General features: G+C 36.5%; 4 protein-coding genes across 6 annotated transcripts; 2 read left to right on the forward strand and 2 right to left on the reverse strand.

The window, feature by feature from the left end:
• LOC147869619 (protein MICRORCHIDIA 2-like) lies at positions 1-9,576 on the forward strand. Of its 3 annotated transcripts, none has more exons than XM_087331334.1 (20): positions 1-554; positions 1,305-1,639; positions 4,536-4,610; positions 5,076-5,110; positions 5,204-5,282; positions 5,374-5,463; positions 5,580-5,655; positions 5,769-5,847; positions 5,936-6,064; positions 6,338-6,436; positions 6,561-6,662; positions 6,741-6,902; positions 7,172-7,264; positions 7,351-7,402; positions 7,482-7,593; positions 8,003-8,097; positions 8,186-8,463; positions 8,776-8,858; positions 8,930-8,972; positions 9,050-9,576. In XM_087331334.1, the coding sequence occupies exons 2-20, from the start codon at positions 1,315-1,317 to the stop codon at positions 9,179-9,181; spliced, it is 2,139 nt and encodes a 712-aa protein (XP_087187460.1). In that variant the 5' UTR covers positions 1-554; positions 1,305-1,314; the 3' UTR covers positions 9,182-9,576. The 3 variants fall into 3 exon arrangements, with proteins under 3 accessions (XP_087187460.1, XP_087187477.1, XP_087187468.1); XM_087331351.1 differs by having other exon boundaries at positions 1-491; XM_087331342.1 differs by having other exon boundaries at positions 497-519.
• A 2,462-nt stretch (positions 9,577-12,038) lies between these two features.
• Positions 12,039-15,440, forward strand: LOC147869620 (uncharacterized). Its single transcript, XM_087331379.1, has 5 exons — positions 12,039-12,954; positions 13,222-13,311; positions 14,092-14,478; positions 14,601-14,804; positions 14,886-15,440. The coding sequence occupies exons 1-5, from the start codon at positions 12,664-12,666 to the stop codon at positions 15,090-15,092; spliced, it is 1,179 nt and encodes a 392-aa protein (XP_087187505.1). The 5' UTR covers positions 12,039-12,663; the 3' UTR covers positions 15,093-15,440.
• A 451-nt stretch (positions 15,441-15,891) lies between these two features.
• On the reverse strand, positions 15,892-18,302 carry LOC147869621 (uncharacterized). The gene is made up of 2 exons (XM_087331392.1): positions 18,090-18,302; positions 15,892-16,920 (listed from the first exon to the last, which is right to left on the reverse strand). The coding sequence occupies exons 1-2, from the start codon at positions 18,237-18,239 to the stop codon at positions 16,300-16,302; spliced, it is 771 nt and encodes a 256-aa protein (XP_087187518.1). The 5' UTR covers positions 18,240-18,302; the 3' UTR covers positions 15,892-16,299.
• Positions 18,303-20,382: 2,080 nt separating this feature from the next.
• Positions 20,383-23,164, reverse strand: LOC147869622 (acid beta-fructofuranosidase 3, vacuolar-like). The gene is made up of 6 exons (XM_087331405.1): positions 23,057-23,164; positions 22,019-22,878; positions 21,767-21,928; positions 21,233-21,510; positions 21,018-21,108; positions 20,383-20,602 (listed from the first exon to the last, which is right to left on the reverse strand). Exons 2-6 carry the CDS (start codon positions 22,745-22,747, stop codon positions 20,405-20,407), a joined length of 1,458 nt encoding a protein of 485 aa, XP_087187531.1. The 5' UTR covers positions 22,748-22,878; positions 23,057-23,164; the 3' UTR covers positions 20,383-20,404.
• Positions 23,165-26,566: the final 3,402 nt, after the last annotated feature.

Below are 26,566 nucleotides of genomic sequence, written 5' to 3' on the forward strand. Positions count from 1 at the left end.
TTAGGGGGGGGGGGGGGGGGGAGAAGACGCCATAGCCGTACAGCTGTGCAGAGACAGAGCTCATGAATCGAAATGCTGTTGTCGAGAGATATACATCCGAGAAAACATCCTTTCGCTCATCCTTCTTCGCCTCCCGATCCTGATCAGAACGATACTCGACAGGTCCTTCTGTTTGTGTATACCTCTTCGTCTTCTTTCTATCGTTCCGATCAGATAGACATTCGACAAGATCTTCTATTTCTGTAGATTGTTTCTTACACCATCATTCACTTCTAACTCTAATGAGAAGCATATCAACAAGAACTTCTGTTCCTGCAGACACCGTTTCTTCTTTTTATTAGTCGTCGCCATCATCATCATCATCATCATCATCTGGGCGGAAAAATATTCATCAAAGTTCTCCCTTTTTTGAGACTATTTCTTCACCATCTTCACCCACTTCTCTTTGATTATCACTATCGTCTTCTCAATAATATAGAAAGGTTCTCGCGGTTTTCTTCTTTATCAACAATCGAAAAGGTCGAGAAAACATATTCTTTTCTTCTTCTTCGCTGGTATGTACGCAGATCTCAGATATTGTTTTTCGTGTCCTACCCATGAATTTTTCTGTTTCTATGCTTCTTCCATTCGAAACCCTAATTCCGCCTGAATCTTGCTGGTAAAAGATACTTTATGTTTTTACGCAAATTTCTGCCTTTTCTCTCTCTTTAAATCCTGATTTAACTCAAACCTTTTTCGCCATCTGAAGCAAGTTCACTTATTTATTTCCATGATTTCAATGTCTTTCTCGATTTCAATCATTTTCCCATTCTCTGCAAAATTCTGTTCTTTTTCTTCTGTCCACTGATTTCGTTTACATCAGATGAATGATTTGCAACATTTTCTATTTTCTACAGTTTTTCATTCCTGTCTGATATTTTTCCTGCCATTCGTCAAAAACATGATTTCATAGAATCAAATGTATTTTTTGTTCCTTCTCCATTATTCACTTAAATCAGATGCAGGATCAGACCCCCTATTTCTGATATTCTATCTCGATATTTTCTTCTACAATCTACACTGCTATTACTGCTGCAACTACTACTGCTACAGCCTACAACTACCATGACCACTACTACTTAATTTTTTCTTCGTATGTTTCACTTATTGTTTCCTGGAATTGAATGCACTTTTCCCTGTCTTTTTATCTATGGTTTGTACAAATAAAAAACAATAAGTTTCTTTTCTTCACTGGGATTTTGATGCGCAGTTGTCCTTGCTACTTCTTATTCTATAATCAGAACTTTCTAATATCCTTCCTACAGGTTCTCAGAGATGAAGGATGATATTATAGACCTAATTAGTGATGGTGAGGATAGCTGCTGTGAAGAAACGGAGGGCAAAGAATCTCATTTACCTACAAAGGACCAGAAAAAGGAACCTACATGTACATCTACATCTAGGCATTGGCCAAAAGAAACAAGCGTGAAGGAAATAGTGAAATCACAGGATGGTAATACATCTCATAATACAGACAATACAACAAGGTTTCTTTCATCCCAGCCAGATAGAAGTACATCTCAAGGGAAACAAATAACTCGCCAGTTCTGGAAAGCTGGTGATTATGAAGTGAAATCATCTACAGTAGCCATTCTTCCAAGTATTGCCTTACTCTTTCTTTGTGCATTTATTGAAAATAGTGTGTGCATAAGGTGTTAACAATGTTTGAGTTCATCATTCTAGGAAGATATTTGATTTCTTTATATGACTTAATCCATCTTCAAATCTTTACTATAAGAAAAAATATGTATTACCCAAGACAAAATTCCATGTTCTTTAATTGCATCAACAGATGGAAGAGCAGTTTGCAAAACATTTGCACAGTTGTCCTTGTTGGTTTGCATCCATGAAGTGATAAATGGCATCATGTCTGCAAATCTGAAATGGCATGATTACAATTGGTAGATGTTTTTTGGGGACATAGATATCAGGTTTTTTAATTCTTAAATATCAGTACAAAGAAGACAACTATGCTATGAAAACTTCCCAAATTCTCTTCATCTATGTAAATATGTAGTGGAAAAATAGCTGCCCTTCAATTTTTCCAACATAAACTAGAAATTATTCTGTCAAAACTTTTGGGTGCGCAAAGATCTATAACCATTGAGTATTCTGGTGACGCAAAGCAATGAAGTACTTAACGTCCATCCATCTTGAAAGGCAGAGAGACAAAAAGAGAGCTACCAGGGAAGGAAATTATGTATGGTCTCAGAGGTCATATAGTAATGAGCGCGTAGTGCCAATGAGTCTTTTCAATGCTGTGTTCATTATCATGTGAAAGAAACTATAATACATTATCTGTTTGGTTTTGAAAATGGTTCTAAACTGTGCTGAAAGTTGTAATGGATTCTTAAAATCATCAAGAATGAATGTATTGCAATACACATGAACAACTCATACAACTAAAGATGCAAACTTTAGTAAAAGAAACTATAATACATTATCTGTATGGTTTTGAAAATGGTTCCAAACTGTGTTGAAAGTAGTACTGGATTCTTAAAATCATCAAGAATGAATGTATTGCAATACACGTGAACAACTCACACAACTAAAGATGCAACCTTTAAAGAGGTAAGTAAGAGAATGACTAACAGGTTTAACTTAAGTTTGTTCTTTTCCGGTTTTCTTTAGGAATGTGAATTTATATATAACTCGGTTTGGACTTTCTTTTAGTTCAGTTTTAGATTTTAACTTTCTCCTAGTTTGTATCCAGACCGCCCGTATGCAATCCTTGCAATTTAAAGTTAATTTATAGTACTTCAAAATTTGCAAAGTATGATACATTGTCTTCCACTTCAGTAAACAGAGCTCCAGAACTATTTGAGGATATAGCTAGATGTGTTTAAAGCTCCAATTATATTCTCAGATAGTCAGAGTGGTATTGCACAGCCTAAGAAAACCAGTTCAACTGAAGGCCAATACAAAGCATATTACTTTACAACATCCAAGGCTTTGACTATCTGTGGATATAGCTGGAGGTGTGCAAAACTACACACGATTTGTGCAATAAAAAGTTTAAGCTATTGAGCTTTAAAATTTTTAAAGTAAATTGCAGTGTACTCTGCTTGAATCAACAAACATGAAACTCTGAATTTTATTCTTACGCTTAGTAAAAGAGCATCCCCAAAAATAAAACCTTAATTGGAAATAGATATCTGATCATTCATATTTTCAGCCAATCTACACCTGAAAAACTAAAGAAACGAATAGGCCATAAAATCTAGTTTTTATGCTTTCTGAATTTGTTTTCTGATTCAGCTTCAGTTAACCACCTGAAACTGAATGAGTTTCTTACTTATCCATGAAACAAGAGCATTCCCATTAATTAAACAATGGCTAGACATTGATCTCAAATCATCTGTACTTTCTATCTAATTGGCATCAGAAAAGCAAAAGAAACAAGCACATGGTATTTAAGTTTTATGCTTTTCTGAAATGGTTCCTTCCCGCTGAATGGTGTATCTGAGCATGCTTCCAAAATGTTTGAGCCAGACTTTGGAGTAGGACCAGAATTTCTGAGAGAAGAGATTGACTCCTCTTTGTCTATTAACCACAAGATTATCTGTCTATCTAAAATTATTCTATGCACTACAACTATCACCAAATCCTCGGTAATTGACACACCAGATAACAAGCTTTTGGACAGCGCCAGAACAATACGGTGATCCAAACATAATCCTCGTTGGGGATTCCATATAACACTGTTTGTCATAATCAACTTGTTGTCAGCGGCAATGATTGGAACCTCTTTAGGCTGCTCAGTTTTCAGGTCTCTCTTCTAATTTGTCATATATTACATTGCTCTGCTATCCTCTCTCTTAAATTAGTGGGATATCTGTTTATATCAATATAGCTCTACATCACTATGTGTACCTTTCTCCACAATAAAGGCTTTGCTGATTATGATTCCATGTTGCATGTGTTAGATCTTCACCAAAAACCCACACATGGTTTCTGTAATGGTTGAAGCTTCGGGGGCTAGACACTGAGGAAGCTTTCTGTTGGAAATCACAATTCTAAAAAGTGGGCATTTTACCCATAAAAATGTTAAAATCCAGCCAGCTTCTGATGAATTAGTTCACCTATTCTTTGAACTGCCATTTTATCGTTAACAGTGTTAATACTATGAATATCTTCCTGAATTGGGTTAGTATATTCACCATAGTCATTTTTCTCCCAGTGATGCAAGGCGGACATTGTATTTCCTGTGCTCTGCTACCGTTAGAGGAATCAGCAATTTGGTTGGTCTGTTCATGCATTATGTGGAGAGATATAAGAATTTTTTCTTGCTGAGAGATATTTTTATTGAATTTATGTTATAGTAGTATGTCTCTTTGATATTCAGCATCTTCAAAAATATTACAATTTATGCAGAAGTAATCTAGTTACACTTATAATCTCTGTAATGATGAATTTAGGGAATTTGTGGTTGACGTAACTATTTAATATATTTTCCCTGACTGTATTGTTTTTTATATTATTTAACTCATAAACAGATGGAATGGATCATGTAAGAGTTCATCCAAAGTTTTTGCATTCAAATGCTACATCACACAAGTGGGCCCTTGGAGGTACAATACCTTGATTCATTTTGAAGTTTGCAGTATAACGTTTGCCTTATAACAAAGGACATTATCACAATATTTAACTTAACAGATTAGGTGATAAGCTTAAAATTAATGCTACATGATGTTCTGGTACAAGATTGTTATTGAATTGGTAAATTTGAGATTATCTTAATGTCATGAGTTTGACTAACATAATGATACCCCTTTAGAATAACTCACATTTCATTTTTTCACTTTTGAAAGGTTTTTTTAACATCTATGTGTGCAAGCATACAGACTATGGGTGCATGTAAAGTAAACATGTCTGTTGTCATCGTAAAACCTTTCCTATGTAAAGCTTTATGCTGCAAGATAATATTCTTCATTCGGAATTAGACCAGGAGATGATTCTGATGGGCTTTTTCTACAGTTAATGCAAGCCTTGTATTTTTGCAAAATAATAAGAACTATGTATTCTACTTTTGACAGCTATAGCTGAGCTGCTCGACAATGCTATAGATGAGGTGTGGTTTTTGCAATATTACAAGACAACAAATGTTTTGACAGATCATTCACCTTTATATTGTTTATCCTGGGACATTTTGAATGTTTTGTAGGTTTCAAGTGGAGCAACATTTGTTAGTGTTGACAAGGTTCTGAATGAACTTGATAATACTCCTATATTGTTAGTACAGGGTATGGTTCATTTGTGCTTGTAAAATCTGTAAAGAAATTATTGTAGCTGTTTGTGTGAAAGCAAAATTGATGCATGTGTTTTATGTTGCAGATGATGGAGGTGGAATGGACCCCGATAATATGAGACATTGCATGAGTTTAGGATATTCTCGTAAAACATCAAATATGACTATTGGGCAATGTGAGTGAGCTTAATATTACTGTTTGTCTAGAGCTTGTTCCACATTTATCTTGTACGAGTTAAGGAGATAATTTGTTTTAGTATACAAATGTTGAGTTTTTTATTTCAATTTGTAGATGGCAATGGTTTTAAGACAAGTACGATGAGATTAGGAGCAGATGTTATTGTTTTTAGCCGATGTGTGAGGGAGAGGTAATTTCTTTTTCTGTTTTAGCAAATTGTTTCCTCACTTGTTTTGGCTCTCTACCTTTATGATGTCTTTTGTTTTGTGTATTGATGTTTCTGTTTTTGTTTTGGAGTTTCAGTTCTACAACACAGAGTGTAGGTATGCTTTCTTACACATTTCTTCGAGCTACGGGCCATGAAGACATTGTGGTTCCCATGGTGACAATTCTCTCACTAGTCATTTCTGGGTGTTATATATGGGTTGGCAACGTGGAGAAATTGACTTTGGATGTTTTGAAATGTGAAGATTGATTTTGAATTAGTTGATGGGAAGCCTAAGATGCTTGTGAGGTCTACTGTGGATGATTGGTTGAATAACTTGTCAACCATCTTGCAATGGTCTCCTTATGCGACTGAAGTTGATCTTATGAAACAGGTGTATACTCAAAACATTTATTGTGCTATTTTTATGTGTTGGACATGCATAAATCACATTTGAACGTTTGTTTTTGACATTTATTCCGTGTCTATCAGAGATTTACTTTGGTGTAAAACAAGATGCTAGGGTGAATTCAGTTATGTAGATATGCATGCGTTTCATCTGAACATTTGTATTCATGTCTTTGTGATTCAATAATGGATGTTTGAGACAGTTGTGTAAATGTGATGTTTCTAGTGGGTGAAATGGTTTCATGTCGATTTTGTGCAGTTTGATAACATTGGACAACGTGGAACAAAGATCATTGTCTACAATTTGTGGATGAATGATGATGGTAATTTAGAACTCGATTTCGATACTGATAAAGAGGTAATTCTATTTAAACATTTGCCTTAAATAGTAAATGATAATGGAACAACCTAACTAGCATTATAGGGCTTGTGTTGTCATTGCAGTGTGCTTGCTTTCCTGATGGAACTAAGTTTTATTTCAGGATATACAAGTAAGAGGTACATCAAAACTTGATAAAAATGACACATTGCAGAGGCAGTTAACGAATAAACACATAGCAAATAGACTGCGTTTTTCTTTACGGGTTAGTATATAGTTTATTGTGAGGTTATCTTTCTAGATGCAGGTAGTTAATTGTTTCCTATTACTTTTCGGTTTACAGGCATATGCTTCTATTTTGTATTTGAAAATGCCCGAAAATTTCGAAATTAGATTGCGAGGGAAGGTAGTTGAACATCTTAGCATCGCAGATGATCTCAAGTTTGCAGAACGCATCTTGTATAAGCCTCAGATTGGAACCTCAAAAGATTTCGCTTATAAAGAGGTAAAGAATATGCCTTGAGCATAATAATACATAATGTTTTTGTAGATTGCTGCATGCGTGGCATTATATCAAGCTTGTAAGGCTTCAGAGGAAGTTTCTCTATTATGAAGCATCAAGCTGCTTGAATATCTTCAGCAATTGTGCCAGATGTGTTTGGTCCCTGTTAGCTGTCATAGTTTGAACCTTCTTAACAGATAGATTCCTATTTATGTAATTTTGTTAGGACATTGCATGCTGTTGAGTTCCTACTAATTTGTTGTATGAAACAGGTGTCTGTTATCACTACTATAGGTTTCGCAAAGGAGGCTCCAATGATCAATGTTCATGGCTTCAATGTTTATCACAAAAATAGGCTCATCATGGTATTTACTTGCCTTGTCTGATATAAGGTTTTTGCTTTTGCTAGCATGTCTTTTATGACATTTGGTTTTTTGTGCCTGGTTTTTAGCCATTTTGGAAAGTCTTTCAAGAAAATAGCAGCAGAGGAAGAGGCGTTGTTGGTAATTGTTAATTCCTAACGACTGAACAAGTGCAGCTGTATCAGTCTTATGGTGTATCTGATGTTAAACTCATTAATAGGTGTTTTGGAGGCAAATTTTATGGAACCAGCACATGATAAGCAGGATTTTGAGAGGACCCCAATCCTTCAACGTTTAGAAACAAGGCTAAAGCAGATGTCCATAGAATATTGGTGTGTAATTTATTTGTCAATAACAATAAATAGTAAAATTTCCCTGAATTAACTGGTTTGTATTGCAATTGGTTTCCCTAGAATTCAGATTTGTGTGGGTAGGTTGTCATCAGCATCTTTGTATATGTAGCCCTATATTCATGTTTTGGATTGTCCTTTTAAAGAAGATCCCAATCCTTCAACGTTTAGAAACAAGGCTAAAGCAGATGTCCATAGAATATTTGTGTGTAATTTATTTGTCAATAACAATAAATAGTAAAATTTCTCTGAGGCTTAAGTAATTGAGGGAATTCTTGATTAGAACAGGCATAATTGACAATGTTATGATCAATTTGCAATATAAGTTTCTATCAGTTAAAGCTCATGAAAATGTTTCACAATATGCTTTAAAATGATTCATAATATGCAGGAATCTTCATTGCAATTTACTTGGCTATCAGGTTCCCAGACAATGTAACAAACCTAGAACTTTGAGCTCTCCAAGCATGGGTAATGAAAATCCAGGTGATTCCACGTCTTTGAGTTGGAATATATATTATCAATGGCACCGTTTAATGAAAAGATTGACTATAACGATATATCTATTAAGCAGGATTAAGTAGATTGGAAGCAAATGGTGATGCAAATACACACAATGAAGGGGTAGGAAAACAAGGTGAAACATCAGCCCCTTCAACCCCACCTCAACCAGGGACAAATGGAGCCACTGGTCAAACTGAACAGCTAAATGTTGAAGAGAAGACATGTACAGGAATAGGAAGTGATAAAACATCAGGATCTACTAGCAATCATCTTTCAAAGAAGAGGGCAGCAGATTCCATGGATCGATCAGAATCTCTTAAACGCCAGAAAATAACGTCAACTGACAAGGTTCTATTTTCTTTTAATAAATAAAAAAATATAAATATATAAAATTAAAAAAACCTTTATATACCAACCATATGCAAATATAAATGATAAATATCTGTAGTTCGAGATCAATAATTAGAATGTCTGCCATCTGTTAAAAACCATTACCATCCTGAACAATTATGCTTGATTCTCACAAATATTTGTATAAAAAGGTTTGTTTGTTTATCTTATGCCTGGCAACATGTATACATATATATACTGTGAGGTTAATGTCTGTTATTTGTTACAAACACTATCAATGTTTTAAAGGATTGTGCTTGGTCTTGGCAGCAATCAATTGTAATAGCAAGAGATGACAATTCTATGATGAACTTGGATGATATCTTAGATGAAAATCAGAAACTAAGGGCGAGGTACAATCTGGAATCAAACTGTCAGTTTGAGCTTGATGTATCACATCTTGAAATTTTGTTTGGATCTTCAGGTGTCAAGATTTTGAAGCCCGGGAGGACACCTTAAAGTCGAAGGTAAGTTGTTAAGAGCATTTTTTTCTTGCCTGAATGTATATTCCATCTGAAGTTCTGCAATGGATTATTATTAATAGGTGAGTGAATTGGAAGCGGAGTTGCAAAGGTGGAAAACGAAATGTAGATCACTGCTGGGAAGAAGTGACCGATCAGAAGTAAGAGGACCACTAAAATCTGTAGTGATGATACCGAAAGAAGAATATCAATAGTGTCTGTATTGATTCTCCACTGCCTGGATCATGTGCAGAAACTTAGTTTTGTTCTCAAAGAACTCTAGGTGAGAGCTAGTTTACTAATCCCCATCTGTACCTTCATTGAAGGCTTAGTGAATTATTCAGAGAATTCTTTTTTACATATAACCTCTTCCGCTATACATTATCATCATCCTGACCTCCACTCGAATTTGTAAATGCTATTTTGATTATCATTTCGAGTATTCCAGTAGATGCCCAAGTTGTACACTCTTATCATTAACTCTCAGGCCAATCAAGCTTTACTGCTCGTGATAAAGCTTTCTATTGTATTGTAAAGTCCTCATAAGCAAGGAATGCCAAGTTGTTAAACCATCTTCTTTCTCAATTTCATTTTCTAATAAGTTTTTTGATTTTGTTTTCAAGTATTTTATAACCGAATCCACTTTTATCTTTTAGATTGTGGAAATTGTATTATTATAAATCGAACTCGTTAAATTATTACTCTGGTAAAGTCCAACTTAAAGTTTTGGGAAATATAGTTTTTCCAGAAGCATTCATGAGATTGTGTATCCAATTTCAATCTCAAGAATAATATTTCTTGTCAAATTAACTTTGGTATGTGTTCCTTAAATCCATTATGATATGCTTTATTTGAATGACTTTTTTGATCCTAAGATAGTCATTGTTTTTCCTCATAGCACACCTTGGAAAGCGTTTCATTATTGTAATGCAAAATGTAATAATACAAACAGTGCTGCCATTTGGCATGTGCCATCACTTGGTTACCATATGAGCTATATGGAATGTTAAAATGATTTATCATGAATATAATGGAACGTGTTGACTATAACTCGTCGATTAAAAGCCTAAGGCATCCACGATAGAAGTCATGGGTTCAAGTGTGATTGATAGTGTATGTCTTTTTATAAGATCATTGTACCATCCCCTTGTGATGAGTTCCATGAATCACATTGCTTGGATTATCAACATCTTAATGATGAAAATTTTCTACAAGGTTCTCCATATGTTTCAAAGATCATTAAGTGTATAACCAAACCAATTCATGAGGTGATATAGTTAGTTTACCATATCTTAGAGTTCAAAGGAGCATCAACCTTATTCTTTATTCCAGGGACAAGGTGAATTGGGCATAAATATGTTAATGCGAAGGGATATCTAGATGAAACCCAACACAAAGATACAAGCAATGATCAATAATGGACCAATATGTCAAGGATTAACTTTTCAAATGGGTTGGTATTGTTTAGATTATGCTCAATTGGCTTGTCCTCAAATTGTTTAGATTACCCTCAATCGTTTAGATGAGTATCTACAATTGACTTGTCCATGAATCGTGCAAATAAAAAGAAATCAAGCCTTGAGCTTCTTGAAAATGAACCACCCTCAATAGTAGGATTCTTAAAGACTCCTAGATATTCAAACATTGTCTATTGCGGATGTTGACCTATGTTTGCAATTGTTTTGACTAAAGTCAATTAATCTAGGTGAGTAAACATTTTTGGCATCCTGATGCATCTGACAATGACATAGAGTCTTAAAGAATTGTGTAATGCCCATTGTTGAAAATCCATCATAGAAAATTTTTAAACAAATATGACTATATAGTGGTAAAGCTTTTGTTTTGTACCATTAAGGATGTGACTCCAAGTCTCTTGATAGAACATCCAATACACAACACATAAGAATGAAAATAACAACAATTTCATTTTCAAGGCATTGCCAACAAAACATGCGAATAGATTCATTCTAGCATAGGGGACCAAGTGATTTTTTACAAGCATGATTGAGAAAATTCATGTTTTTTACAATCACGTGAATGTGATGTGAATTAGGTTTTTCGGTTTTAGTCTCTTCCCTACTTTGATTGAGAGGAATGTGAAGATCGAACCTAAATGGGTTGTTTGGTCTCACATGATGATCTTTTCAGTTGGCAGTACAGGTATTGATCAAGGCTTTGTTCGGAATAAGCATCACCACCTTTTCATAGATCAATGTTTAGTGTCACTTGGAACACTCAACTTCAGAGAAGACTTTGTGTCTAGGGAGACTACGTTTTTTTATCAGAATGTCTTAAGACTACATCAAGCCCATTCATTTGAAAGCTCTCAGAACAGACAATTATAGGCTGGTGTTGATGGGTGGTTTTACAGCTCGGCGTCGCCAATGCTTGCATTGTGGAATATGGACGAGAATACTTCTTGGCATTTATACTACTATGGAAAACAATCATCCATCCATCTATCCATCGAATGAAAAGGTACGATGTGGCAAAACCTAAAATACTAACAACGAACATATTCGAAACCTTTTGATAAATAATGGTCGATTTTCGTTGTTTCGAAGATTTTTTGTAATTTGTTTGTTACTCTTTAGGGGTAGGTTTGGTTTGGTTTGGTTTGGTTTGTTTGGATTTCCTCATTCTTCTTTTTACCTCCTCCTTCGAGTATACATAGACATATATACATATATGTATGTATATGTATATGGATATGTACATATATATATATATATATATATATGTATGTATTATGTATATGAATGAATTGGCACAACAAAGCTTGGAAATATTACAGTTGGTGAATTGCGGTTGGGAAACAGTGAGAAGAGCTTTGAAATTTACAAAATCACAACACACACACACACACACACACACACTCTCTCTCTCTCTCTCTCTTTGTGTCTCTAAAAAAAATGCTGGCTTCTACGGTCACATGAACACAGACATACACACAGACAGACAGACAGACAGACAGACAGAGAAGACAGAGAAGAGAGGAAAAGAAGAGTAGAGAGGAGGGAATTTATTTTCAAAACTATGTAGTGCTAGCCTCTGGCATCTCCCTAAATTTCTCTCTCTCTCTCTCTCTCTCTCTCTCTCTCTCTCTCTCTGCCAAATTTCTCAAAAACCCAAATTTTACCCTAACTGAAAGGACCCCCTAATTTCCTAAGATGCGGATGAGTGCTTGCTACCTTCAGAAACACCCTAACTTCTTCTCAATTAACCCTAATTTCTGCAGAATCCTTCTCCAAATTCCTGAGAAGCCTTAATTTCTGTCCATTTTCTTGCAGGTAACTCTAATTTTCGCACAGCCCCTTCTCATTACATTCAAGAAACCTTAATTTTATGAGGCGTCTTAACTTTTCAAGTCTTCGCAAGCCCTAATTTGAATTCTCCCCAGAAAAAACCCAAATTTCCGCACAATTCACTTTGCATTTGATGTAGAAACCATAATTTCTGCAGAACCTATCTCGCAATTCCTGAAAAACTTCCTGTTTATAATTACTCAACATATCTGTGACGGAATTTTATTAAGCTAGAGTCATCAGAGAACAAATGTGGTTTAAGATCCAGATGATTACTTACAAATTCACATGAAGCCTAACTAACTACTCAACAATCAGTACCCTCTCTCTCTCTCCGTATCATCTATTTTCTCCATTGCTAGATTTGTGTACTCCTTTGGAAGAAAGGACCCATGGCCTCAACGCTGCATAGAGGGAGGGAAGGTTTCTTCTCGGCAGAGTGCAGCTACGGAAGGAACTGGAAGGTCGATGAATTAAAAGGAAGAAGGGGTTCTTTATCATGGGTTGATGATGCTCCCTCTTCATCGACTACTACTACTGCTACTTCTTCTTCTTCTTCTTCCTCCTCGTCTTCTTCTCTTGCAAGCCCAATGCCTGTCAGTAATGGCAGCATCGATGGAACCGTAGACAAAGTTCTCTACCAAAATCTGGTAGAGATGATCCCTTTGGTGGAAACTTTCATGGTAATACTCTAATGTTTCGATTCATTGTGAAGTCTTAGGTTTAATTCTTTTCTGGTGTTACACAGTTTTTCTTTGTCTATGACATATGTGTATGTATGTATGAAGGAAGAGAAAGTTCTCAATGATCGTCACGGATACACACATTTATGTTCAATTTCCAGCTTAGGTTTATTTGTATTTCTTATATGTGTTACGATGTGTAATTGACCATATAACCAAATAGAAAGACGGTATGGTTATTGGCATTATTTGGATGATTGTTTGCAGGATCGGCGAAACAGCAAAGCTTTCACACGGCAACGTGCCTCTCTCATCTACACTCCAACCCCATCCCGTGAGTCTCTGCCACTTAAGAAGGTCAGATTCCATCTTTTCCCCAGAGTAACACAAGATGCAAACGCAAACTTATTGCTATATGATCCACGTTAGGAGTTCCCGTCTCAATAACAAATCACAAAGAAGTTTTATGTTTTCACTCTATGATCCAAATTAGAAAGACCACAAAGTTAGTCTCAGTCTCAATTACAGCGCAATATGTGTAGATAACTGGACATAATTTGATGATATATAATCCAAGTTAGATGAGTAGATATCAGCCATGAAAGAAGTTTAGGTAGACATTTTTCACACATTGTGACATTATATGTTTCGCAAGATGTGTAGATCTCATCCACATGAAGTTTTCAAAGACATTTTCTCACATCATTATATAGTCGTATTGTTGATATATGCTACATGTTAATGCTCTGCTTGGAAGAAATTTTCTTAGCGATGTCACAATTCAGTAATCTATGCTCCATCTATGTTAGTTATCTAGGTTTCACTCACAAAAAGACCTCAAAATTTTCACCCACATAGATTTATGGGTCGGTTATTCCCTCCAAGTGAATGGCATGTCTCAGTTAGGAATGAACAATGGCGATTTTTTTGACACTGGTTAGGAATGTATATAGTATGAGCTTCTCACCTCACCTCACCTCACCAACTTCCATGTTTTTGCACTATTTCCACATCTTGCAAATTATCAGCAAAGTTTTGCTCTTTGTTTCCCATTTGGGGAAATATTAAAATTTCTTTGCAAGTATTGTTCACCATATTAGGATTCAATATTTAATATGACCAATTTTATACATCTAGGTGGTCACACATCATTTAGAAGGAGTGGGGGGAAGTGGACAGCATCCTAGGTGTAAAAGAGGTGGGTCGAAATGTAGTGAATTCTGGTATAGTACTGAAAACATACATTTTGGTTCCTACCCTGATAAGATGCTGTACATGTCCAAGAATCAAGAAATTGATCCTAATGAAGTTAATATTGCTATCGTTGCACGACTACAAAGCCAAATAGAACAGTTGGAACTAATGCTTCAGGAGAAAGAGAACCAATTGTCACATGTTCTTGAGAAGAGCTCTCAACAGCATGACATTCTTTGCTTAGAAACAAGGGTGGAAGAACTGCAAAATGAGATGGTTGAGAAAAATCAAGAGCTTGAGAAAGGGATGGAGTTGTTAACGGACAAGCAGGTAATGCTAAAACATAATGCCTACAATTGCAGTGAAACTTTTACTTGATTTCTTTAAATCGCATTCCTTCACCTCTAAGATGCTTTTTGTCTGCTCTCTGCTTTTCGTAATCCATTCTACAGAACATGATAACAAGTCTATGTTCCCGTCTAGAAGAAGCTGAAGTTGAGGTTCACGCATCAAACTTGAATGTGGAAAAGGTTAATGAAGAATTGCATAACTTGCAATGCCAAATCGCCACATTCCTTGTCCGAATGCAAAGCATATCATTGAGTATTGACAATGAACCTCAAATTGAAGATTCAACCAATTCTACTCAAGCTAAGGTATCTTTCCATCTATAGATATGATACTATTTTTTTCATTGTTTCTATATACTGCAATATCTCACTCTAAAGAATTTGCAGGAAAATTTGCCTTCTCAAAAAACTGACATAAAAAAAGATCAATTGCAAATGGCACTGATGAAGCGAAAATACGTCGCATCAATTATCGTGGCAAGACACAATCCAAGTGATGAGTTAATATTGCTTGTTGCAGAGCTCAGAGGACAGTTGCATTCTTATTTGATAAAGACAGATATGATTGGTCATTTACAGGCAATTGACTTCTGAATATATCACAATACCTTATGGTTTTTGTGTTGTTCCTCCACAGATGATGACAGTACGCATAGAATTACCTTGCGACTGACTTTCCTGGGGAGAGGATGGTGGTCATCACATGAACTAAATTCTATTCAATTTCAATCAAATTGATTGCCTTGCATATATAGAAAGATTGATTAACCATGTACTTTGGTTCCAATCAAATCTATATACAACTTTGCTTTTTTTATTGAGCGCTGTTCAATGTACAATACTATATTCCACTTGAATCCTTGGAGACATCTCTCCACTTAATGTAACTGAGGAGAAACTTTTGGTCCTTGTTTATATATATGCACACGTAACACATTTATGCACCTGAAAATGCTCAACTATGTGATTATAAATATAAGTCTCATGCTTGAAAAAATGATCATGACTGACAGAACGCTCAATATCATGCTTTAGAAAAACATCTTAATTTAGATAAATATTTAGTAAAAGAATTTATGATCAGCATTTGAGCTTTGTCTGCCGCAAAATCATCCTAATTTCTTATTACCAAGACATACCACTGAGCTCCACCCTGTGTAGTTATAAAGTAAATAACTGTTCTCTTGCAATCTATTTGGACGTCAGGTGCCTGTGCTTTTTGTTTTTGTTGACAACGTGCCAGGGGTTTGGAAACGTGCACTCATTTCTGGGAACAAACAAATCACAGGATGAAAGAATGATACTCTCTTGTTGAATTCCGAGTCCAAATCAAGGCAAGTGTGCATAGAAATAATAGAGGAACATTATTCAAGAATACTATTGTTTAGAAACATTTAGTAAAACAATTGAAACCTAGAATTGTAAATGTCACATTGAATAATATGATTAGGAAGTTACATTTCTAGATTTGGCTTGTCACACAGAAATATTTATGAAAGACAGACACACAAGCCTCCAGTCTCGTGGAATAACAACCTACAATCCATGGAATTATGAATATGATTACCTGAAGTTATGCAACAAAATTTCAATTAAGGGCAAGAACGTCAGATATGCAAGCAAGAAGCACTGAATATGATTACATGACATTATGGACTTACTACAAATATTTGAGCTCCATTTTGAACAAAAATACCACATGTATGGCCTAATATTGTATATATGCTTGGAATAGATTTGTTGGAGAAACCAATTATTGAAATGCGCAAGCTTTTATTAGGTTCAAAAGTAGCGGCGTCATTTAGAGTCGACCGACTCGAACAAACACGGGCCATGTGACGGTGCGCACCTCATCACCCCACGCAGTTCTAAACGCCTTCTCCCTCCCCTCATCCAAGATCTCTACACCTTGTTTCCTCGCGATTTGCAATGCTGACCAAGATGTCAAGTATGTCAAGAAAGCATCAACACTCATCTCCTTCTTGCATTCGAACTTTACAGGTCCTGTCCCTTCTTCCTCCGAAACGGGGTTGAAAGGAAAAGGAAGATTCCTATACTCATCATCGACGATGTGCCTCACCGAATCCCAGAAAGGTGTTGAACATCTATAGAAATCCCAGAAAACCTCATCTACTTGAGGATTAACACAAGGCTCTGTGTAGCACCACACAGCAATGATACCGCCAGGATTTCTAAGCATATGCTTGGCTTGAGCATAGAACGAGGGAAGATCAAACCAATGTAGTGCTTGGGCAACAGTAATGATGTCAATGGAACCAGGAGGGCCTATGATTCTTTCAATGTCATTTTCTGGGATGGGTGCAGGTGCATGTGCATATGTAACATTTGGGTGAGTTCGGGCATGTTTGAGCTGCGCCTCACTAATGTCTGTCGCTATTACTTCCTTGTAGTGATTGGCGAGCTACAAAAATGAAGTTGGAAAACCTAATAAGATTTAGAAGAATGCAATAAAATCCAGAAGAAAGAACCCTAAAAAAATAATCAGGAGATGCAATGAAAACAAACCTAGAAATAGGAGCATTATAAGATTCAAGAAAAGGTCAAGCAAAAATCATTAACACAATTGCAGATGGCACAAAAAACTGCAGAAAGATAACTCGAGGATCATAAGATGGAGAAATGGTCAGAAGAAAATTTAAATGCCTAAAGCAATTATCAGAAAAAATAAGCTTTGAAGAGTAGTGACAGAGAACCCCAACACAGAGCTTTTGGTTGAGATTTTCTATAACCTAGTTAACTTTACACAAAAGCTAAAACGAAACCTCAAATGCTTTAATCCTTTGGAGGGTGCGCTGCAAAAAATGCCAGAAAGTGTCTAGTCCGTCTAACAAGATAGCATAAGCAAATCGATTTCTAAAATACAAAATAACAACATTTCCCTTCTATGTAGTGGGCTAGGCCCCCCCTCAAAAAAAGCATCAGAAGATTAAAGGAAGATGGTTTATACTGATGTATGGCTTTATACAGATGTATGGTTTTATACAGGATTTCTAGAATTTAACCAGTCTTAACAAGAGAGCGGAAAACCTTTTTGACGATGTGGTACTGGTGAGGAATCCTAAATCCACCTGGTTTTAGAAGATAACATAACTGGTTATGATGACTCATACATGGACCAGAATTTTGTTCCCAAAGTAAACATGCATCCAAGTTAGTTGAAAGGCCTAATATTTACTAATATGTATATAAAATAAACACAAGTTATGTTCACAATCATTCTCAGCATCACCATTATCAGAAAATCCAGAGGAAAGAACCCTAACAGACTTAATATACAAGATCAGAATGAACCCTAGCAGCATTAGAAGGAAGCAAATTCAAAGCAAATTAAAAGTATGAGTGCTAAAAGGAGCCCTCAAAAGCATCAAGACAAAGGAATCAACATAGTGAAACTCTTAAAAGCATCAGAAGAAGAAACTAACTAATCCGGAAGACATCGAAAGAAGCGAGAGTATTAAATTTTTATTATTTAAAAACACCATTTTTTCAGAAGGGGGGGGGGGGGGGGGGGGGGGGGATTTCCTTCCTTTTTCTTAATTTACGGAAAATGAAATAGAAGGAAATAAATACCTCGACTGCAGCTTGGCCGTTGCCAGTGGCGACATCCCAAGCTCTGTGGTGATGGGCGGTGAGGGAAGAGAGGAAGGAGAAGAGAGATGGAGGGTAATGGGGCCTGGCTTCCGCATACGATTGGGCTTGAATGTCGAACCGGCCGGCCATGGCAATGACTATTATAAGGCGCTCTATAATCTGCTTGCTTTATCAGCTAATTATAAATCAGTGAATCAATCGATCGATCACTTTGGGTAGGCCCGCAGGATGAGAGAGATGGATGGATGGATGGCTTCAGAAGGATTCGAACCTTAAACCCTAAACCCACAGCCGAAGAACTAACTTACCTGCTTCTTCTTCTTCCTCCTCTTTCTCCGCTGTCTGCCATGTGAAGAAGTGAATGAATAAATGAATGTATGTGTCCCAAGACCCCTACTCTTTCTCCATTTATACTACTACTACTACTGCTACTACCATATTACGTAATATACTCGAATGCATTGGCAAACATTCTTTTTCATACGAATGTAAATGAATGCGTATGTTATCAAAACATTCTTATGTTTTTTTTTTAACACTTTTTACCTTAACTTTCTTACCTTGAAAAAAAACAATGAATACAAAAGTATGGTATTTACCATACTTTCGAGTGTGTTTTACCATACTCGAATGATTTAAACATTCCCGAATGGTACGTATGGTTCATACTATGATAGTCTATTACTACTACTTCAATTAGAGACTCTTCTAACATTCCCAAGTTAAAGTAAGTAGTCTTCAAAGTCTCTTCTTCTTCCTTGGCTTCCAAGGAAAAAGTTAAAGGTTTGTGTATGTGTGGACGTGACACGTCGAGACCTCGATTTTGCTCATTGCTTCTCCTGACATGACATCATTGCTTATTGCGACACACACGACCCCATTTCTCCCTTCTTCAGAATTCTGCACTTGCCCAATCATGTACTCTCTTTTTTAACCTTATACCTTCGTTTTAAAGAACAAAGTGTGCTTAAAGATCTCCCTATTTTCAATTTGTAAAATTGTATGTTTTGTGGGTACTAGTTAATAAAAGCCAAAGTTGCCCATGTGAAAAAAGAAGAAGAAATACATCATTTAATGATGTTCGTCCTTGTCCATAATAGACATGTATACTTTAAAACTAAAAGAATACCGTCACTTTGAATCAACTAAGTATGGAGAGAGCTTATGTGAGACTTTGAGTGTCTAACCATGTCTACGTATTTTATGCCTCCTTAACGTCAATAATTAAGTGTTTCGTAAAGTGCTCACAATATATTCATTCTCCTAATTTCTTATCCGATACTTATGTGTGTTGGTGCCTAATCTCCTAATTGGAGTTACATGACTATCTCAATTCCTACACCCTCTACTACGTTGGCCAAAGTGATCGCCTCTCTCCATGACATCTCGTGATAATATTCAATCCCTTCAATTCTTTCATCACATCATATGGTTTAGTATTTGATCGAAATGTTTGAGTTATAAAAAAAACATGTACTACATACATTAAAAGAAACAAAATAATTTCACTCATGATTTATAATCTTACTTCTAAAATAATATCTTAAAAGCTCATAATTCTACAAATGAATCTTCCTAATTGATTGAGGCATAAGTTGAGGATTAGCCCAATATTGGTACTACAAGTGGTGAAATTAGAAAATCTCACTAAAGGTAATTATCAATTTATCTTTTTCTCAAAGTCAAATGCGTGTAGAGTAGAAGAGTGGGATGGGCTGCAGTATCGCCGGGGGCAATTCATCGTTCTTTTTGGTGTTAACTCTAAAATCTTCATCAACATAATAAATTGTCTGTCTAGGATATATCCCAAAGCATTTCAAATAAGGTAACCATGCAAATCGTTCAGGACTGATTCAATTACGGATATAGTGAAGAAAGTCTCTTGTAAAGGCAATCAATGCTTTCACGCCATGCGTTTATTTAGGTCATAAGAATGTCTTCTCTTATTAAAACATGAATGAATACACCAGACCCCTTCCAATCAATAATCACATGGAAGTGAGGCGATGTTGCTAATAACAAATTAAAAAAGGGTGGCTTCCTCAATAAAACAAAAAAGATTGTTCCATCATGGCTTTTCCTTGGGGAACACTCATATAAAGATTAATGGGGAGAAAACAATTTGAGGCAATGTAATGAATAATGAATGGAAATATGCCATGGCCGGACAAAGTTAGGGTTGTCGCGAGGCATGGGAGGGAGGAAGACAGGTTTTGGGTGATTTGGGGGTGTTGTGAGCTGAGTGAGACTTATATATAACCACCATCACACTACTACTACTACTACTACTACTACTACTGGAGAGCAAAGAAAGGGTGCATGTAGACCTTAGAGATTTGCCAAGCATTCAGATTTTGGACATTTATGGGTGTGGTGCCATTGTTAAACAAGAACAACTTTGCTGAATCCTCCAAAGCTATGGTGGGGTAGACCCTGGATGTTATGCATACCCTGCCTCCTTGTGCAAATGTCTCCACTATTGAATGATCAACCTACAAATCCAATTTCATACCCGCTTAAAAACAATTGAGTTTTTTTCCCATTACACTTAACAAACAAACAACATAATTCTTAGACTCCAATTTTTGGATCAATTTCCTTTCGTCGATCATCCCCCTTCCAATTTCAAAACTACTAAAAAAAAAAACTAGCCCAAAATATATCAGGAAAAGGCTATTCAAAACATCTTCTTCATATAATTTATGATATAAATTGATTTTAACTAGCTGTTTCTCTAATTTTCTAACAGATTTTTTTTTTTTAAGTGAAATTTTCAATCAATATGAGTGGTACTGAGAGAGAAATGGCTAAAATTTAATGTTTGATTCGATTGATTTGGCAATGCTGTAACGTTTATCATCTCTTGGGATAAATAGTATTAGTCATGGTTTCTTTATTTGAACTTACCACAACACGGAGAGAAAGAGTGGTCTCATTCTCTAGGAGAGGAACAAAAGACCCATAGATCGATTTGTCCACATCTTCTGCTAGGGTTGATCTGAAAGAAAACCAAGCATGGATGGAACTCAGAAAAACAACCCCATCAAATTTGAATCGTTTGCTCATAAAAATGCCCTACATAATATATACATTATCCATAGTTGTTTTATGAACATAACTACCTGGATTGGTCATTGCACACCAGAGCAGCCCATTTGCCATCAATGTAAGTGAAGTAGAAATAGACTGATGTGTGCTCTTGCAAATCTTCTGAGGCGAGAACAAGTAATCCAAAGGGTCCATAGTAACCCTGCTTCGTCGAACCCACCTCCGCACAACTGTATACTGCCTCATCATCGTCATTAATGACAAATCTTTCATGACGATCACTACTTGTATCGTTTGATGATGACCAGGAAGAAGATGGTATCGGGTTGTCGATCGTTATCTCGATATCCCACTGCCAGAAAAATAATCTCGAAATTTTTAGTTTGATTTCATCATATATCTGTTTCCTCTTCATCCTAATTTGAATTAATAATGAAGTAGCATTTTTAGGCCTATCCTCTTCTTTTCTCAATTCTATTGGCACTACTTGAATTAATCATCTATCTATCTGTTTCATCCCCATCCTAGCTTGAATTAATCATCTATCTATCTGTTTCATCCTCATCCTACCGAAATGAACGAGGTGTCATGAGGGCCGAGAATTTTACCTGAGCTCCCGAGCCATCGGAAACCTCAAATAGAGACCCACTCTCTAGCACCACATTGTTTACTGACACATTGGATCTGCGAAGATCTGAGAATTCTTCGACTGGCCATTGTATCAGATTCGATTGTGTTGCATTATCGAACCAAACCTGTCTTGGTAGAGCCTTCAAGAGACAAAAATCATTTGATTAAGATACAATTTGAAGGGAGCTGATAGTGATTTCCTTTCAAACATTAAGAAGGCATTTCCTTACCTGAATAGATGCCCATCCTTTCTCAATATCATTTTGCAAGCTATCCGATTCGTTGATCCAACCCCACAAAATCCTCCGCGCCTTATTCTCATCATAAAACGTCTTTGAGGCATAAAACTTGCCATAGTCATATCTCAACCCAAGCCCAAGATCAGCAGGTGGAGAGTCAGGCGAGAAGGTATAGTTCTCATAGTCATAAGTTCCAATTGTGTAGAAATCAAGCTTGGTATTATCCATACTAGCCTTAATCACATGCTTCACATCCTCTCCATAGGCCGAGGTATCCACGCCCACATCCGATCCTGACCTAAGAATAGGGTAGAAATCAAGGCATTCCCACATACCAGTCCCTTCAACTTGATGCAAATATCCATCTTGAAGTGTCCAGCTAAGGAAATCAGAGCTTTGGTATATCAACGCGATACCAGTATCATTCACTTTCGATCCGATCGCCATTCTCCAAAGGCCATCATTTCCAAGCCAAGCTGTGGTTGGGTCGCGGAAATCAGTGGAAAGGATGCCATTCGGTGGCTCTAAAACTGGGTTTTGACTAACTTTCGTCCAATTCCGGAGTAGGAAATCAGTTGGGTCAGACGGGTAAGCGAGGTTTTGGACTTGAACTGATGTATTTGTTGATCCAGTGTATAGTATCTTTGGTGTTCCATTGGCCATGAAAGTGGCTGAACCCGTCCACACTCCTCGGATATCATACCATTCGTCAGGAACCATGGCTAAGTCTAAGTATAGCCAATGGATCAGATCTACCGATACTGCATGGCCCCATGAGATCAACCCCCAGAATGCATCATGTGGGTTGTATTGATAGAATAGGTGATACCATCCATTATAATACAATGGAGCTGCAATTATGGAAGAATCCATGCATCATCGAAAAAATTCACAATCCATCAAAACACAAAGTCCTAAGAAACTTAAGATCCATATCATTAAAGCAGAATGTCGTGTAAAATTCAGTGTTTCTTTTTACTTGGTTACACTACAATTTCATGAAGGATACATGGAAAAATGCTTGCTTACCATTGGGGTCTGTGTTTTCACTCGCAATTCATCACCAAAGACCAACCCCCCAAGTCGATCAGCATATGAAAACATCATTCAGACAGCAAGACAAGATTAGAAACCATGATTGGCTGAAAGAAAAATATAGAAGTAGTTGATTAAGGGTAATTATGATTAGAACATAACAGATATATATATATATAAGTATGTACATGTACATGCATATGCCTATGCATGCGTCTATGTCTATGCCTATGTCTATGCCATTGCACATATATATATGTATATGCATGTATATGTATACCATTCATCCAATTGTGCTCTGGTTGGAAATGGAAGGAAGTGCGTAGATATTCGCGTGCAGTATCGTTCCATGGAGAAGAGTAAGGTCTCCCCTTCCCCTGATGAGACTTAGTGAGTTCTTTACTCTTTGGCGTAAAGAAGGGAAACTCTCCACCGTCGCCATTGCCACGGCTTGAACTTGAATTCGAAGAAGAATAAAGTCCATCTGCAGAAAACGAAGTGAAATTCAAAACGGAAAAGAACCCAGTTTAGATCGTGCTGCTCTTATTTGCTTCCAATCTGGGTTTCCAGGGTTTGATGCGGAGAATATAGATCGAAAAGGAGAAGAAAAACTTACCTGCAATGTTTAAGCTTAAAATAGACCCTGATCGCTCGAACTGGTCTTGGGAATGGCCAGAGGAAGAGGAAAGAGAAGAGTCAAAGACGATGGCTAAAATGCAACCGAGTAGGAGCAAGAGAGAAAGAAGAAGAAAAATAGAAGCTTTAATGGCGTGGGAATTTCTTTGTGGTGGGGGGGGAGATAAGAGAGGAGAATGAAGAGCAGAGGAATCGTGGCAAAGCAGAGAAGGAGCCATGGATTCTCTCTATGTAGAACACAGAGGAATTCGTGCGAATCGATCGATATGAGAAGCCCAGGAACGTTTATTATACTGTTTCTTTTAAACCAGAAGGCAAACGCTTTTTGGATTAAGCAGAAAGAAAGAACGAAAAAAAATTAAAAAGCATTCAATTTAGCTTTATTGGCGGTAAATGTGGCTTTTTTGTTTTGCTTTTTGCTACTACTGATCAGTGATGGGGGGAGGAGGAGGAGGAGGAGGAGCTTTTTCCTTGCTTTTTTCAATTGCCCAAAACGGTCTTCTTCCTCTCTCTCTCTCTCTCTCTCTCTCTCTCTCTCTCTCTCTCTCTCTCTCTCTCTCTCTCTCTTGCTTTTTTTGCTTTCGGCACAACGACAAAAAAACAAAGAAAAACGTAGTCACACACACACACACACTGTCACTTATCTAAACACTTGAGACATATGAAGAAGAAGAAGAAGAAGAAGGCGAAGTGCCATTGCCCATACTTCTCGGCCTTGCCCTTGGGTTTAGGGTTTAGGGTTTAGGGTTTAGGGGTTCGGGTTTCGGGTTTCGGGTTTAGGATTTTGGGTTTAGGGGTTTAGGGGTTCAAATCCAATTAATGTAACCACTCAGACATGCAATGAATGTTCCGATGCTATTCTCACTTGTCTCATTTCGTGATCACCCTTAACTTGTAGTGTTCAGTTACCGCAAGGCAAACGTGGCGTCGCTAATGTTATGTTCTCGTGGCAAGTATTTATCCCCTCTTTTATATAGATGCATGTCTTGACACGCACGTTTGGGCATTGCAAGTCGACCATGTTCACATGTCGAGTACACTCGCTTGGCGATCCTATAAACAAACGAGATAATAACTTGAAATTGCTAAGAAAAAACTTTAGTAAGACATTTTCTTTTACCCAAGTTATATCCGATCTCAAGATTGGAAAGGAGTTTAACGGCGCAATTCGTTTGTAAAGGGATTGCACGTCAACAAGGCATATATGACGTATTCTTGAGTTTCATATACATGCAACATTAGCTCCCTCTCATTTCATGTGTCCTTTGAAACAAGAATGTTTTGTGATTACATGGCAACTGAATTTCCTTATCATTTTGTAATGTTCTCTACGTAATGCCCAATATTTGCTCTTTGGGCATTTCAATGTCCACCAAAGAAATAGTATCACTTTCAATCTAGCCTTGTTGGTGTGTTGTGTCCCTGTCATTTCATGTGTCCTTTGAAACAAGAATGTTTTCTGATTGCATGGCAATTGAATTTCCTTATCATATTGTAATGTTCTCTACATAATACCCAATATTTGCTATTTGGGCATTTCAATGCCCACCAAAGAAATAGTGTCACTTTCAATCTAGCCTTGTTGGTGTGTTGTGTCCCATGGTCTACTGTAGACATCTTAAATGTTCCATTGTCTGTCCTAATACATAATATTTGGTGATAGTATTTCAATCAAAGCTCACTGGTGTGTTGTAGCATTGTAATTCACTTCTAATGTATTTACCATATGTGAATTTCTATGATATCTCTGTAACATGTATTGCAGACCCAATCAACGTCATTGATGCTTTTCACCGTTGCATTTGTAATTTCATTCCATGTGCATTTTAATAAATGCTTTGTATTTTCAATCAACCACATCATTTTTTTGAGAGAGGTGCTCCATTGTTTTGACATTACTTGTTTGAAACTATTTATCATCAAATTCGAAATTAATGGAAAGGATTACTATTTGAGATATAAAGCTATTGAATGTGAAATTAGTATGTGTTTCTATTTTTCAAAAAATTGCTTCTTAAGTTTAAGTAGTGTTTTTCTCATATGAAATGTGAACCTTTCTACCATATGTATTTCATAATTTTTGTTGTATACAATAATCTTGCATCTCCAAAAACAAAGTGGTTGGATTTTTTTTCCATCTTTAGAATATAGTCAATTCTACAAGTCATGTCCAACTTCAAGAAGTATATCAAAGCCAATGCATAGTTTCTTTATTTAAATTGTCTTCCCATAAATGGCTCATCAAGATTACTATTATCGTTACATCTTAGACACAACTCATGTATGTAGCATGGTCTCCACTATTTGGGTGGTTGTTAAAGTAGCATACGTATTGTATTCCCAGCATTCCTTGTTCATTCTTTGCTCCCAATGCCCCATCACCTTTCATTGTGCAAAGTGGGCTTATGTTTCTCGTGGATCTAGCATGTTATTCCTATTGGTAATGTTTTTCCCATCATTAGTATATACTCATTGTTTGATTCTTCACAGGATGTCTACTTTTACCAAGTTGGTCTAACTCTTTGTTAAGTCCAAAGACTTTCTAAATACTTTTGGTTTTCGAAGCTTGAGCCTAACATGGTGAGATACCTTGTCGTGCAAGAGTTTTGAGTCTTCGGTGTTGTATAGGCTATTGAAGTTTTTATATAATATTTCAGAATATCTCCTCGTAGCCATTTGTTGTGGCATCACATTTTCTACCTATATACTAACCCACCATTGTTGCTATAATTCACCATTTGCTCGCAAAAACATGACTTGTGCTAAAGCCGAGCACTTGTCCATAAGTAATTAATTCAAATATCTTTTTGAATTCCTATCACATTGTATGTTTAAAGAAAAATGTTTTGGACAATTCGCTCTATTTAT

Source organism: Azolla caroliniana, unplaced genomic scaffold (genome assembly GCF_043228905.1).
Source record: "Azolla caroliniana isolate FFs.n. ecotype wild unplaced genomic scaffold, voAzoCaro1.0.p SCAF_1, whole genome shotgun sequence".
Taxonomy (NCBI): Eukaryota; Viridiplantae; Streptophyta; class Polypodiopsida; order Salviniales; family Salviniaceae; genus Azolla; species Azolla caroliniana.

Coding starts and splice junctions, on each gene's coding strand:
- LOC147869620 (XM_087331379.1), top strand. CDS start 12,664: ATGGCCTCAACGCTGCATAGAGGGAGGGAAGGTTTCTTCTCGGCAGAG. Junction 12,955..13,221: donor CTTTGGTGGAAACTTTCATG/GTAATACTCTAA, acceptor GATTGTTTGCAG/GATCGGCGAAACAGCAAAGC. Junction 14,805..14,885: donor CCAATTCTACTCAAGCTAAG/GTATCTTTCCAT, acceptor AAGAATTTGCAG/GAAAATTTGCCTTCTCAAAA.
- LOC147869619 (XM_087331334.1), top strand. CDS start 1,315: ATGAAGGATGATATTATAGACCTAATTAGTGATGGTGAGGATAGCTGC. Junction 1,640..4,535: donor TACAGTAGCCATTCTTCCAA/GTATTGCCTTAC, acceptor ACTCATAAACAG/ATGGAATGGATCATGTAAGA. Junction 5,283..5,373: donor TCCTATATTGTTAGTACAGG/GTATGGTTCATT, acceptor TTTATGTTGCAG/ATGATGGAGGTGGAATGGAC.
- LOC147869622 (XM_087331405.1), bottom strand. CDS start 22,747: ATGGTTCCTGACGAATGGTATGATATCCGAGGAGTGTGGACGGGTTCA. Junction 21,511..21,766: donor CCGATGGCTCGGGAGCTCAG/GTAAAATTCTCG, acceptor TTTTTCTGGCAG/TGGGATATCGAGATAACGAT. Junction 21,109..21,232: donor GTGTGCAATGACCAATCCAG/GTAGTTATGTTC, acceptor GTTTTCTTTCAG/ATCAACCCTAGCAGAAGATG.
- LOC147869621 (XM_087331392.1), bottom strand. CDS start 18,239: ATGGCCGGCCGGTTCGACATTCAAGCCCAATCGTATGCGGAAGCCAGG. Junction 16,921..18,089: donor ACGGCCAAGCTGCAGTCGAG/GTATTTATTTCC, acceptor TCATTTTTGTAG/CTCGCCAATCACTACAAGGA.